We start from the raw sequence: 15,046 nt of genomic DNA on the forward strand, positions 1-15,046 counted from the left end.
ATTTTCAGAGCAGTGGAAATACTCTGCATGATACTATAATGATGGCTATATGTCATTATAATTCTGTCCAAGAACAAAGAATGTGCAACCTCAAGAGTCAACCCAATGCTAACTATGGATTTAGAGTGATTATGCTGTGTCAATGTAGGTCCATCAGTTGTAACAGATTTACCGCTATGGTGGGGAATATTATTAACAGGGGAGGCTGTGCATATGTGGGTATAGGAGGCATATGGGAGATCTCAGTATCTTCCCCTCAATTTTACTGTGAACCTGAAACTGTTCTATGAAATCTTAAAGAAAAAAATAAAGCACACCCTAAAATTACAAACAAATCGTAAGCAACTAAAGGGCACAAATGATGGAGATCACAAGCTGAAGAAAATGCATCATCACAAAATATCTATACTAAATACTGGTTATGTCTATACTAAATAGTGTAGACATGTGCTGCTTTTAAAGCTTTAAGAATCCATCAACATAGAAGACATTGGAGAACAATTTGATGATACAACCAAAATTACCATTAGTTCCATTTTTAGGAATCTGTTCTATAGACAGACACATAACTGGGTAGAACTATTCACTGAAACACTGTTTTGAGAGGATAAGACTGGAAATAACCTAAATGTCCACAAGTGGGGAACATATCAAGTCAATTTCAGCCCATCTCATGAAACAGAACACTAGCACCTACAGAAAGAGATGAAGAAGCTCTCCATATGCTGTTATTACAGGTATGCCACAGGTGTATAGTATACCACCTTGGGTAAGAAGAAAAAGGCAGGAAGAAGGCAAGGGAGCTAAGAATAGACAGTGCCTGCTTGAAGAGACAAACCCTGGAAGAGCACAATCTACTCATATCCTGGGGGACTAGAGGAAGGAAGAAAGGCTCTCCCCCTCTACAAATTTGTGTCCTCTGATTTTTGAATCAGGTGACTGAACTACCCACTTAAGTAATTAAAGACACTGAATTTTTAAAGGCAGCCCCTAGGGTGTCCAGACCCAGGTGATAACACCTGGAATACTTCCAGGCATTCCTGGTTGCAGTTGGGAGTGTTTACTATTTGAGGATGAAATCTGAAATGAGCTCAGTATTCATCCCAAATATTATTAGTGTTCAAATGAACTTAAAAGGCAAGAAAATAAAAAGTATTTTAAAGAAGGACTTTTCAAAAGTACTAATTTTTCCTAAAGGAATATGACCATCTACATTTTTGTGCCGAATGTAGTAGTTAAATGTTGCTTACGTAAGGAAAGCTGACATTATTTTAAAACACTCCTAGAAACACAAGTTGGCCGTCAGGTCTTATAGCATCCAACACATCAATGAAGGAACCTCTAAAAGGATTCTATTAGAATCAGAGCTCATGACAAAGGAAGTGATGACTGGACGTAACACTAAAACACAATCACATTCTCCTATCTTCGGATGGCACCTCTAAGTTAATTTATACTTTTTTCAAATCATTCTTGCTAAAAGTCTAAGGTTTTTCACCAGGAACTACCAAAACTCCACTTCTCGCCTTTAAACATATTGTTCTAACCACAAATACTAAAGATGTTTCGCTCTGGATTTGATTTACTTTTTAACTAGTTCTTCATGACAAAAAATTATGTTAATGGCCCTGGCTGGCGTAACTCAGTGGATTGAGCACGGGCCTGTGAACCAAAGGATCGCGGTTCGATTCCCAGTCAGGGCACGTGCCTGGGTTGCAAGCCAGTTCCAGGCAGGGGGGACACACAAGAGGCAACCATACATTGACGTTTCTCTCCCTCTCTCCTTCCCTTCCCCTCTAAAGATAAATAAAACCTTTAAAAAATTATGTTAATGGTATTTTTTAATGCATTCAGAAGAATACAAAGTAGCGAGTCATCTCAAACCAACTTCAGTCCCTTACCAAGAAAAACAATTTTTAGAGAAAAAAATTGTTTTTCTGGAAAAACAGAAATCTGGAAATCTACGCACACATTAGTAAATACCTTTTACCACTAAAAAGGATCTAATTATCATTTATCTGTTCTCCATTTTTTTAATGTAATGATTCTCTAATTTATCTTCTTCTCTCTTAAGTATCCTTTATTCTCCCTCCATCACATCAGCAATGGTAGAGGACTTAGCCACTCTTCTTCTGAAGGACTTTTGGGTCACCTTAATGTTTTGCAATTTCTAAATTAACTAAATTAATTAAAAGGTCTGGAGTTAATGTGACTATTCTTAGAAGTCCTATCAAGTAAGAGACTTGATTTCTGCTTTATCTGCTTGATGTAGAAGTTACAGATATTTGTACATCAAGTAATAAAGTGGATAATAAAACCTGGGAAACTAAACAAAACTTTGGTGTGAACTGGCTGCACGATGTGCAACATGACAACAGTAACAAAACCTCTAATATTTTTCAAGATGACATGAAATTCATTTTTTAAATTTTTTTCTATTATCATTTTTACTCCTCACCTGGGGATATGTTTATTGATTTGAGAGACAGAGACAGAGAGGAAGAGGGAAGGAGAGAGGGAGAGGGAAAGAAAGAAACATCAATGTGAGAAAGACACATCAACTGGATGCCTCCCATACACACCCCCAACCAGGGATCAAACCCACAACCTTTTAGTGTACAGAAGATGCTCCAACCAGCTGCACCAACTGGCCAGGGCTGGAATTAATTTTTGTAAAACCTCAGTTCAGTGTCTGAACTTCCAATTTATACCAGATAATGAAAACACTATAATTATCTTTCTTATTTAAGTACAGCTCCAAAACATTTTACCGTTAAAAACAGTGATTTTTAGAAAGAAGACCATTCTCTGAATATTAGTATTTCCAACAGCTCTGAGATATTTGTCATTCCAAAATGCACTTACAGTGGAACAACATGTATAAAGTGCCACTTTAGTAAGAAAGAGTAAGTAGAGTATGAGCTTATATATGCACAGTGTGTCTCTAAATAATATACACTTATTTGCCCATGGGAAGTAAAACTGATTGACTACAGAAACAGGAGAGGGAGGATTTTCACTAAACATTCTTTTATATACTTTTTGGAATTTTTAACCCTATGAATGTTACCCTTCCAAAAAAAGTTTTTAAAGAACTTTCTTAAACTGCTTTTCCTGGTGCCTTTCCTTCCACAGTGGGGTACAGGAGGAGAGAGTCAGTTGTCAACTCTCACTGCATATAGGGACTCAGATGTAAATATGCATCTTCGAAAAGCTTATCTAGACTTCTCCCATTACGCTGGAAGTGATGAGTTTCTAAAATTTTGTATTTTTAAAAAATTTTATTTATTTATTTTTAGGGAGAGGGGGAAGGAGAGAGGAACAGAAACATCAATCAATGTGTTGGTTGACTTTCACATGCCCCCTACTAGGGGCCTGGCCTGCAACCCAGGCAGGTGCCTGATTGGGGATCGAACTGGTGGTCCTTTGGTTTGCAATCCTGTACTCAATTCACTGAGCCACACCGGCCAGGGCAAATTCTTTGTTTTGTTTTTAAAACCCTAAAAGAATGACCTGGCCCTGGCAGGGTAGGTCAGTTGGTTAGAGTGTTATCCTGGCATGACGACATTGTGGGTTTAATTCCTGGTTAGGGACCAACCAATGAATGCATAAATAAGTGAAACAATAAATCAATGTTTCCTTCTCTTTCTTCCTCTAAAATCAATAAATAAAAAAGAATGACTTGGACTCCCTGGTCTGACACTTGGAGTCTCTCCACGACTGTACCCTGCCTTCAGATGCCCCCCATAATTCATCCTGCAAGAGCTCCAGTGTCCTTTCCATTAAGAAGTTTCCCTGACTATCCCACCTGAAGCATCAGTTTCTTCCCATCACAACTTTGATGTCAGTTTGCAATTAGACAGGCACTGGTTGGACTGCAGGATTGCCTGCCTACATCAGTACACTCTGAGTTCCAAAAAGAACACAGCCACCACTGTTATCACCATAGCCTAGTAGTATCTCACATACAGGCCTATTCAACTCCCCAGAGCAGGACCGCACCAGCAGTCTCCAACTCTCAGAAGAAAGACCGCACGGCTTCTAAATGGTAGCCCACTAAATGGGAACCAAAAACAAAACTGGTTTTTGCAAAAACTATTACACACTTGAAAGTTCATACCTGCAGATCTTCACACTTCGTATTTATGCTGTTTCCAAACCTAGAATAGTATCCCCTCCCCACAATCTTCCATTCATCTTCAGGTCTCAGTGCTAATGGCACTTCTCCCAGGAGACCTTCCAATACCCTTCAGAACGGACATTGTCCCATACCTAACATGCACGAACCCCACCTCTGAGGTTCTAGGTAACACCTGACTACAGCTGCCTTCCATGAAGGCAGACACTGAACCTGTTGTGTCCCCAATAGATTTCTAGGGCTGACAGCACATGTGACTATTTACATTTACATTAATAAAATTAAATAAAATTTAAAATTTAGTTCCTGAGTCTCATTAGTAACAGTTTAAGTACTCAATAGCCACAAGTAGCTAGTGGTTCCAGTACTGAGCAGTGTAGATAGAGGACATGTCCATCAACACAGAAAGTTCTACTAGACAGTGCTGACTTAGAGATTACCAAGATTCCTGGCCAATGTGGCTCAGTTGGTTGGAGTGTTGTCCCGTAAAACAAAAGATCTTGGGTTTAATTCCTGGTCAGGGCACATGTATGGGTTGTGGTTTGGTCTCTAGTCAGGGCGCATGTGAGAGCCAAGTAACTGATGTTTCTTTCTCTCTCTCTTTCTCTCTTCCTTCCCCTCTCTCTAAAATCAATAAGTATGTCCTCAGGTGAGGATTTAAAATAAAGAGAGTATCATGAGGATAGGATACTGGCATTTCAGACAAAGAAAATGTCTAAACCCATTCTCTTCCTGTTGGGAAAGAATAATTTTTTCCTTAAACTTTAAAAGATTGAGAAAGTCATCAGTGCATGCTAAAACGCTGAATTTTTTCTGGATAATCTGAATGACTTCCCAGGTTATCTTATTATTTTTTTTTTTTTTTAAAAAAAAAGAAGCTCAACTCTGGGCAGACTGTGCTCTTCAAACAAAAAACAGTCCCAACAATAGTAGAGGCACAACCAAAACGACAAAGAAAATCTACCAATACTTTATCCGTTATTTTTAAGAAAAAAAAATACTACAATACAGAAAGGAGCTCAAACTCTTCCTTTCAAAGCCAGTGGGGTAACTGGACCAAAGAGGAAATCAAATTTCACTGATATTTCTTCTAAACCAAACCCATCACACTTACTAAACTGCTTAGTGATCCCAAAGCCATTTTCTCCCGTTTTCTAAAAAATAAAGACTGTTTCTGTAATTTCACCAAACTCACTTTTCCTTTTTTAAATCCTAACCTAAATCAAGTCCTTATTCAGAAATACTAGAAAAAGTCTGAGTTCCACTCAGACTTCAGTTTTCCAATAAAGACGGAAAACTCAGTGTGAAACTTTTAACTTCAAATACAGATGGGAAAAACTTTTCCAGTTCTGTATGACTCCCAAATCTCAGGTTCTTATTCATTCTTCTGCAAGCCGGTACTGAGACGACAGTGGCCCTGGCGCTGGAAGCAAAACAAGCAGGGGAGGTATTTTCTCCTGTACTCGGCAAGGAAATTCCATGGATTTGGTGCTGTGTCAGATCCCTAGCCTACATCACCCCAACCCTCACTAACCTGCCCTAAGAGGTAGATGACATCTATATTTTCCCACACAATTAAACAGTGAGAATAGCTGCTACAACCTGCTATAATGCAAGGAACCATAGTAGCACCCCCCCATACAAAGCTAATTAAGGTAAAATGAAAAATTCTAAAAGAAAAAACCCATTTTAGAGATGACTCCCCTGCAACCCCGCCAAAGCTCAGATGTAAAGTCACAGGACCCAAGTCAGAGTTTATGAGCTGGAAGCCAAGCAAGATTCAGCGTCCACTCTGAGAGGAAGCCAGGGCTCCCGCCTTACTACAACACTGCCCACACCCCATATAAAAAGCTCTGACATCTCCTTCAACTCTGAGTCATGGTTAGAAGATTCTACTTTTAATCAGGTGACAGATACTCAAAATATTTTAATCCAAAGGAATTGAGTCAAGTTTATAGTCCATAATTATTTGATAGATTTCTATAGTTCCTGTACGTCATCATTCACTTTTTAATCAAATAACAAATCCACTTTACTTAGATACTGTACAATAGCCTCTCTACAGGGTATTTTAAAGAACAGTCACTTAATTTTTCTTGCTATTTCATTGGTTATATTAACTGCACAGTTAAATTACATACAGGTAATATGGTTTTGATTAGGAAAAAAACCAAAATATTTGGGGGTAAAGGGAAGCTTTTAAGTTATAAAAAGAATTTGCTTTATAAAAAAATTATACAATGCCATTAAACAACTACAACTATTAAGAAACACCTACTGTATACAGTAAGGTGCAGGTGTTATTAGAAAGATTGGCAAATTCAGAGATTTTCAAACAGTAGCATACTGGGCACCTAGAAATAAGAAAGTCACATTTAATCAAGTGAAGTTTTCTGTCACCATTAGACTTTACTATTCTTAGCTATGGTTCAACTAAATATTCTTTTGATTAATGGAAATGAAACACGGGGGAAAATGTTGCACGGGATGCTATCCAAGTCTTCCTAAGGGTGAGGTTTAAAAAGAAAGAATGCGACTTTTAAGATATAGAGTTCAAAAATAGATTTGCTTCCCAAACTTAGAACCAGAAAACACCCTAAAAGCAGTTTTTCAAAGGCAGCAAGTCATTCTCAAAATTGTCTAAGAACCTGGAAAACAAAAAACCACTTTTGCTTTTCTTGCACCTTCTTCCATGTCCAAACAACTCCCCCACCAAATCTGAGTTAGTCACTTCTCTTCCAGTCAAAGTTCTGTTCTGTTCCCACTGGACCCTGTGCATGACTCCATCCCAGCCCTCCTGTCAAGTCATCACAGCCCCCATGCAAAGATGAATATGCAAAAGCTCCCCCACCAAGCACTGGTGGAAGGCTTACACTTCAGCACTAGTAACATGCTGCAATGTAAGCATGTTCCTTAAAGTTAAGCTTAAGACTGAATAGTGACAGTGTGGAATCCCTTCCCCTAGTTAATGCAGGGGTTGTGGACAAACATGCCCAACCCAAGGGGCTATTAGCCATGGAATGGAATTCTGAAGAGGGAGGCACCAGTAGGAAAAGGCCTCCGAGTGAGCTGGAGTAACACCGGCACATGTGTTGAAAACGAGAGGGTATGACCAGGTATTTGAGAGCTTATGAGAGACTATCTGGGAAAACTAGAGAAGACACAGGTGAAAGCCTTAAGATATTACAACCAAAGACAAAACTGTTCTGAGTGGCCAGAGTGTCTCTGCCAACAATAATAAAGAGGCATGGAAAACCAGCAGGGTCCCTGACTACCGGGCTCTTTGCTCTGGCCCAGCAGGCACCAGAGTCCAGGGGCACAGAGGGCCCGTCAGGCTACCGCTGGTGCATGCTTCTCTTAGCCAAGGCCCCTCACCATCCTCAAGGTCTAAGATGTTACCCCTCACTCACATACCTAGCCCTGGGCTTCTGCATACAGGAGCATTCAGTAAACAGTGGGGTATAAATGAAGCCCTTTTGGAGCTGCTCTTTCTGACTCATGCATTTAGCATTTGATCATATTTGATGACTTTTGCATTCTTTTTCAAGTTCTGCCTCTGAGTCTTATCTTAAACACAATTCTAAGCCACTCAAAGACATTGATCAGAATCCTTTTGTAAACTGCTACTGCCTAACAGGTACCTCAGACTGAGTTGCGATATACTCAGTAAGGAAACAGAATAACATATTCACCTGATACTTAGTTCATGAAATACAATTCAAAATTAGTAAGAGTTTTCAGAACATGTCACACTACTTAAGTTTTTGCAATTTTAGAATTTATGGGCATTGTGTTCCTATTAAAAAATACAGTTGAAAATAGAGGGAAAAATCAATAGTAGTGATTATATAATTCTCGACTATATACTCACTGAGCAGGCTTACACTACAACACATCTGTCTGCCCACGGCCCTGTGTGGGTGTGCATACAAGGCTGCTGCTGGTTTCAGAAGCACCAACCAGCAAGTCTCTAGTCCAATCAAATGAGCACTTCGAAACTCTACTGAGTTTGGACTACAGGGCACACCCACCTTCCCTAGTAAGGACAGTGTTGGCTGTCATGCACGGAGCATTTACTTCAGATGCACTTTCCACACATCATCTCTTTTACCCTCAAAACCACCTTTAGAGATGGGAATGGTTATTATTGTATCTCTATTTTACAGATGAGGAAACTGAGGGTCAGGGAGCTGAGGTAACTGACCAGGGTTATGATGCTAGCAAAAAGGGAAAGGAAAGTGACACCCACAAAGCCAGTGCTTTCACACCCTTCGCTGTCAACACCATGGCCTGTGGTGCCACCTGTAAGAGCCCCAAATAGGCCCTGCCAGCCAGGTTGGTCCATTAGTGAAAATGCACAGGTGCACGTCTGTATCTCAATAGAACTCAGGATTAGGACAAACAGATCCTAAGATTTGTGGCAATTAACTTTAAAACACAATCTTGTGACAAAAAAATATGAGAACTTTGAAAAATAAATACTGTACATTAGTTCACTCATTCCCTCAACTACTTCTGGAGGGCCTAGCCTGTGTCAGGCACCGCTCCCAGAAACAGGAAACATGGCTATGAAAAGCTCTCACAAACTGCTGTGGAGTTGCTCACCTTCAAGTTTCACTGCAAGGTATGGACTTGGAGGGCAGAAGATGGCAAAGGAAGAAGAAAATACTGCATGAGCCACTGGAGCCAACAAAAAGCAAAACAACAAGCAAAGGACCAAAACAAACACCTTAATTTAACTCAGTTTTTGTTAAACTTACCTGACTTTAAATGAAGCAGTGCATAAAGGTGTTACAGAAGAACAATAAAGAGAAGCTCCCTGCAATCTTGGAAGTGGCCCCAGACCCTGCATGGCTTCCCCCTGGGGCTCACTGGGCTCAAGGGCTTTATGACCCCTGCTCCCCACACTTGACGGTCAGCAGCCAGACCAGCCCACAGTAGGTGCACGAAACACCTGTGCTGCTGCTATTTGATAGATCTTGTCCTTGAAGCTGTCAGAGACAATGGAGACTAGGGCAACCCCAACAGCCCAGTGCTCCCAGTGGATTTTCAGAGCATTAGTCCCACATTACATTAGGACCCCACAGTGTGGCCCACGGGCCAAGCTGTAGTTTTATTGGCACACAGCCACACCCACTGCTGTAGTCTCACTCTAAAATGGCAGCACTGAGTACATGGAACAGAGACCAATGGGCCCACAAAGCCAAAAATACGTCCTCTAGTCCTTTACATAAAGTTTGACCAACTATGTAACAAGGGGCCCCCTGCAAAAACCAGAATTTATTTATTTAAAAAATGTGTATTTAGTCTTACATGTTTAAACTTCAGTCACCTTCAAAGTACTCTCCATCTGATGCAATACACCTATTCAGACTTCCACTGCTCAAAACAGTAGATTTTGATGCCTTTTAGTGCTTCTGCCATTTTTTGTTTCACCTCTTCCCCTTTGAGGGGAACAATAATCAGCAAAACATTTCCCTTTGAGGACTTTTTTCATAGAGGGAAACAAACAAACAAAAAAGGTGGCTCCAGGCAAGATCTGGTGAATAGGGAGGGTAGGGCATATGGGTCATGCCATTTTGGGTCAAAAAGGGCATGGGAATGGTGCTTTATATAAAAAAGGCTTGGGGATGGTGCAAACTACAGCCCCTCTAAGACGTACAGCCCATCAGTACGCAATGGTTCTGGGAAGGTCTGCACCTTAAGTTCCTTGCCTATTCCCAACCTCATCTGAGAAACACCTCTTCACATGGACTAGTTTCTTGGACTATACTCAAAGTGCTCATCTGAATAAGGTAAAGAGGTGGTGTCCTGACTAATGCTACACTAAGAACGGAAATGGCTTAAAGCGAGCTTTCCTAATCTTGCTTTACATAATAGGTACATTTCATCTTAACAAGGAAAAGCGTACTTTAGCAAAATCATTTTTAATTTTATTTTCAAACACAATAAATAAAAATACAAAGTTGGCACTTATATGGCCCCAAGTAACAGCGTACTTTGTCACACAACCACAATAACACAAGTCAGAGTGGTAAAAACACTGGCTAACTATCTAAGCATCAACTTGCTACAGGAGGATTACGCTTCTGTCTCTTTATAAGTCATTCTCAATTATGTTTACGAATTACAGAATCAAATCCAAACGTTAAACAGGAATAATTCTCAACCTTTTGATCAACTGCCAAGCACCTTTGTGGGATTCATACTCATCCGCCATCACCCTGAGGAACTTCACACAGAACTACTATTCTCACCTGTTATTCGAAAGCCCCTACTTTTCTAACAAGTAAAAGCAAAGTCAAGACAAGTCCTGGCCCTAGAAGTCTCTACAAACTTGCTTTTCCTTAGCTAGAACTTAGTTAAGAAATAAAATAATTTGACTGATCCTCAATTATTCACTGCAATAACCACAAAGGTGAGACCACACAGTGTAGGCTCTGGGTGCCAGAACCAGAGGGAAGGGGGAGTTCCTGCCTGGAGACCATGGCAGGAAGAACACACCCCTTACTCCCCGCAGAGTGGCTACAAATGTTCCCCAAAGGGATTTCATTCACTTGCTGGAGTTAGGTGACTGAAAGTTGCTAACTACTAAAATCTAAGTCTGTGATTCAAGCAAATTCCATGTTTATGGATACAGATTTTTAAAGTGAATATACTATATTTACCTATTTACTTTAATGATTAGGTTTGTTTCAGGTTTTGACCCTCTGCTACTTTGGGCAGATTACCTCTCAAGTATGGTTCCTCACCTAAAAGCAGCAGGAACAGTGTTTCCCTTACCTCATAGGATGCTGTGAGGACCAATCTGACGGAAAGAAAAGGATTCTGATATGTAAAGCACTGCACATTTTAAAAAAAACTATCATTTTGTTGTAAAAGGTATTCTGGTTGACAGCCGTATTTACCACAAGCTTTCTTTAAATACAGTTTTCTATTGCATTCACAGGGATTCACATTATAAAACGTAATCACAACTGCTTAGGGACACTTATACAGATGAAATAAATATATCTATCTTCAATTTTTAGAAGGCAGTCTTATTAAACTCTTTAAAAAATAATATTTAATTAACTTATTTTTAGAGAGAGGGGATGGGAAGGAGAGTGGGAGAGAAACATCAATGTGTGGTTGCCTCTCATGTGTCCCCTACTGGGGACCTGGCCTGGAACCCAGACATGTGCCCTGACTGGGAATTGAACTGGCAACCCTTTGCTTCACAGGCCCGTGCTCAAGCCACTGAACTACACCAGCCAGGGCTAAACTTTTTAATAACGTCTTTGTTATATGTAAATTTGGCCTTGAGCTGACAAAAAAAAAGGCTACTGCTTGCCTGGATATTTATTTCTCCTACACTGTTAAATCATGTATCCCTTCTGTTGAACGACTAATATGCTGTTATAATTTGGACATATTTAATAAAAAAGTTTCCAACACACACAACTAACTACATACTGGTGACACAAAGTCCTCCTACTTCTTATAAAGGGTGCCAAGTAAAGGAAGACTATAGTTGTAACAAAGTGTTTAATCCTCCAATGTGAGAGAAGAAAATGCTACTTCAACATCTGATACCATCAAATTCTGTGTCACTCCTGAGCTGAGGTTTGAATGGGGTGGGAAGTACTATTTTTCCTTCTTCCTCTTGCTGCCTTCCCTTGGGGTGAATTCCCTATTTACCCACTACCTCTGCAACCTCTCCTCAGAAGCCTTTCCTGACCTCTCCTCTCCTGCCTGTCTTAGGTGGCAAAGGCATTATCACCCAAGATGCTGCCTTACTTCAACTGTGGAGTGTTTCATGCACATCCACCCTCCTCCTTCTAGACTGCAAGTGCCCATCAGGCAGCACTCTGGCTAGTAAGCTCCTCAATGGGCAGGGATTCTGTTCCTCTGGCCAACTGCCAGCCCCCAGACTCATCTAACAGACACCAATGGTTCCACAGACCAGTCCCCACAGACATGCACTGCACTGTGACAGTCCAAGTGGCTCTCTCCTTTCCCAGGCCGCCAAGGCCTCCTCCCAATACCTGTAACCCCTCAACTCTGCCCATGCACAGAGATTCCCTCCCTCAACAGAAGCAGGGGAACACACCTTGCTCCAATTGGCCCTATTTTCTCTTAGAATGCTCAAATACACATTCCCTTACTAAATTAAGATTGAGTCTCTCAAGAATATTATTCCCAGGTCTTCACACTTGTTATTCACATTTTCCCATCTAACCAAATGCCTTCACTCCTTTGATTGTATGTAATGTTAAGGACATTAGTTCTTTATTTGCTTAATTTATGTCCTTAAGATCTGTCTTAGACTAGTAGCTACAGGACACAAGGTGTATCTTATTTAATTAATATGCTCAGCAATCCCTTCCTTGGCCACCACACCAATACACCCTTCTAAGATAATGTAATGGGATCAATGTGTGAATTTTATTCTTTGGATTATTTAAATCAGAACTATTAAGAACTGACATCTTCGTTTCACATTTGGAAAGGTAAAAGAGCCGCCATACCTCACCAGGATCAAAATTGGAAAGCAAGGAGGGAAAAGTGGGCAAAAATAGAAAATCATTTCTGATAAATTTCATTGTGATTATAGCAGCACCTAAATAGCTGGCCATCTAAGTAACAGAGCTACTCATAAGGCCATCTTTTTGGCTTTATCTTGGAAACGGCTCAATGTATATAGTAGGGCAAGCCTTTTGTTATGTTACTAGTTTCTTCCTCTGTGTAAAACAAGATCTACAATAACCTCGCTCAACAACAGCAAAGCTGCAAAGCCATCCAAAAAGTTATCAGCCTCAGAGGACAAGCTTCAAAGCTGAACTTCCTGGTATGATCTACACTTCACATAAGTGAAGACTTTTCACTCAAACATGGCAAGATTAATGAAGCAAAAGAGATCTGTTCTGCAGTAAAAGGGCATTTAAATCACAGCTGTTTCTACATTTCAGTTCGGATAGTTAATTTTACAAAACATCAAACTCAACTCTTTACCAGTTTTTAGAAGTATTATTAGAGACTTTTATATTCCATGAGACTTATTTACTCCTTCCCACTGTTTAACAAACTCTATTTTAATTAACAATTTTTAAAAATGTTTCTCTCACATCTACATTAACTTATATTCTAGGAACTGTATTAAAACCAAAGCCACAAAATTCAGATTTTGTTTCAACAGTAGAAAGAGATTTTAAAACCACTAGTACAATAGAAACATGCTGGTGGTAACAGAAATATTTGCAGAAGCTGAACAGCTGTGTCTACTGCAAATCTGAAGGGATTGCTGCAGCAATGTAATTCAATTTGGACCCATTCATTATAAACTGGTTTTCAGATGCTGCTACTGCACGACTGTACTGGAGAAATGCAAGCTGCACCCACAAAAGAACTGTTCCCGAGTAGCGACAAGTTTTTACTGCAAAAGAGAGCTCTAAAAGAGGAAATACAACTAGTTCATGCTACCATGAACCAGCCCAGAAGAACCCCGAATTATTTAATGAATAGACAACTAAAATACTACTTTTAAGCAACCGATATGATTATCTAAGAAAGTTTTCAAGGAAACTGCTTACTGAGAAAAAGATGATATATTCAGTATCCTGCTAAAAAATTTTTTTAGAAAAATCGTAAATTCGGCATTCCTTAACATAATCCGTACGCCTCTACACTGTAAAATCAACACGAGCTCAAACGGTGATTGCAGCCCGAATGAACCTATTTAACTTTTTTTGAAGTTATACTTCTGTGAACTTAAACACACCATCGCAATTTTTAGAAGATCTTGCTAACGAAGTTTGGGGCTGTGAAAAATGGAGTGATTTAGGTGACCAAACAACAAGAGTTTTCAAATATACTCCAAGAAACTGCTCAGTTGTAACTTACACGCTAGCTGCTGCATTGTGAATGTCACCAATTCCGAAAACACTTGGGGTTCTCTTTCTGCTGCACTATTTCCTTCTCTAGCTATCAAACTTACCCTCTGCTGTCACCCCTCCAGACAACCACGCGTGTGTTGACACACAGCGGCAGGGGCATCTGCTACGCAAAATAAATACGCTTCACTTTACTTTTTCTCCTTGGAAGTACCACTCGGTTTCCACGCGAGGAGGGCTCATCAACTCCGGGAAACCCGAGTGCACCCGGGCATGAGCCCCCCACTCGGGCCCTCAACAGTCTCCCCACAAACTTCCCCTCTCCCACGGGGCTCCGGGGGAATAGATTGCGCCGGCCGCCGCTTGCGGCGGGGGCGGGGGGGTGGCTGCGCAGGCCCACGGCCGAGTTCGGTTCTCCAGGAGACACTCACCTTCGGGGGTGGGGTCTGACAGCAATCCCCGAGGCTCCCGCCCCCCGCCTGGCCCCCTCCTCACCTGTGCTGTCATTCGCCGAGAAGCCGGGCGAGCTGAGTTTGGCTCGTTTGGGGTTGGGCGGACCGTCCAGCAAGTTCTCAGCCATTTTCACCTGCTCGCGGAAACAGCCCCGAAAGCGGACGGCGGGGCCGACGATGGCTCCGGAGCGGGGGTCGGCGCCGGCCTTGGCCGGCTACGAGCGAAGAGGAGCGAGCGCGAGCGGCGAGCAGAGAGCGAACGCCGAGGGAGAGGGAGGGCGCTGGGCGCAGGGCCGGGTGGGGGAGGCGGCGGCCAAATCTCAGCCACAGCAACAGCGCCCCGCAGCGCTCACCGCCCGCCCCCGGCCGCAGCCACCGCCGCCGGCCGCGGCCCCCTCATCCCCTGCCCGCCTCCCGAGCGCGACACTCCGCGGCGGGGGCGCCCAGGAGGCCTGGCCGCCCCCCCCGGGTCCGGCTGGTAGCGACGGCGCCCGGCCGGCCGGCTTAGGCAGTCCCTAGGAACATGGTGCCGCCGCCGCCGCGCCGCCGCCTCGCTACCCCCCCCCGCGCCCCACTTAATTAAT

At 41.8% G+C, this 15,046-nt stretch overlaps 1 protein-coding gene and 1 long non-coding RNA gene across 3 annotated transcripts in view; both read right to left on the minus strand.

The window, feature by feature from the left end:
- Positions 1 to 14,802, minus strand: part of CREBBP (CREB binding lysine acetyltransferase) — a 145,042-nt gene extending 130,240 nt beyond the window's left edge. The window contains exon 1 of one of the 2 annotated variants that reach the window (XM_037029955.1): positions 14,506 to 14,802. In XM_037029955.1, coding sequence (XP_036885850.1) covers positions 14,506 to 14,590 — 85 coding nt within the window. In that variant the 5' untranslated portion in view covers positions 14,591 to 14,802. The remainder of the gene's footprint in view (positions 1 to 14,505) is intronic. The other variant, XM_037029954.1, reaches the window with a different exon arrangement.
- Positions 715 to 13,954, minus strand: LOC118975822 (uncharacterized). Its single transcript, XR_005064145.1, has 3 exons — positions 13,222 to 13,954; positions 11,578 to 11,581; positions 715 to 725 (listed from the first exon to the last, which is right to left on the minus strand). It is a non-coding gene; the product is annotated as an uncharacterized LOC118975822 (long non-coding RNA).
- Positions 14,803 to 15,046: the final 244 nt, after the last annotated feature.

This window comes from Sturnira hondurensis, unplaced genomic scaffold (assembly GCF_014824575.4).
Source record: "Sturnira hondurensis isolate 20B ecotype Veracruz unplaced genomic scaffold, ASM1482457v3 Scaffold0020579, whole genome shotgun sequence".
NCBI classification, from domain to species: domain Eukaryota; kingdom Metazoa; phylum Chordata; class Mammalia; order Chiroptera; family Phyllostomidae; genus Sturnira; species Sturnira hondurensis.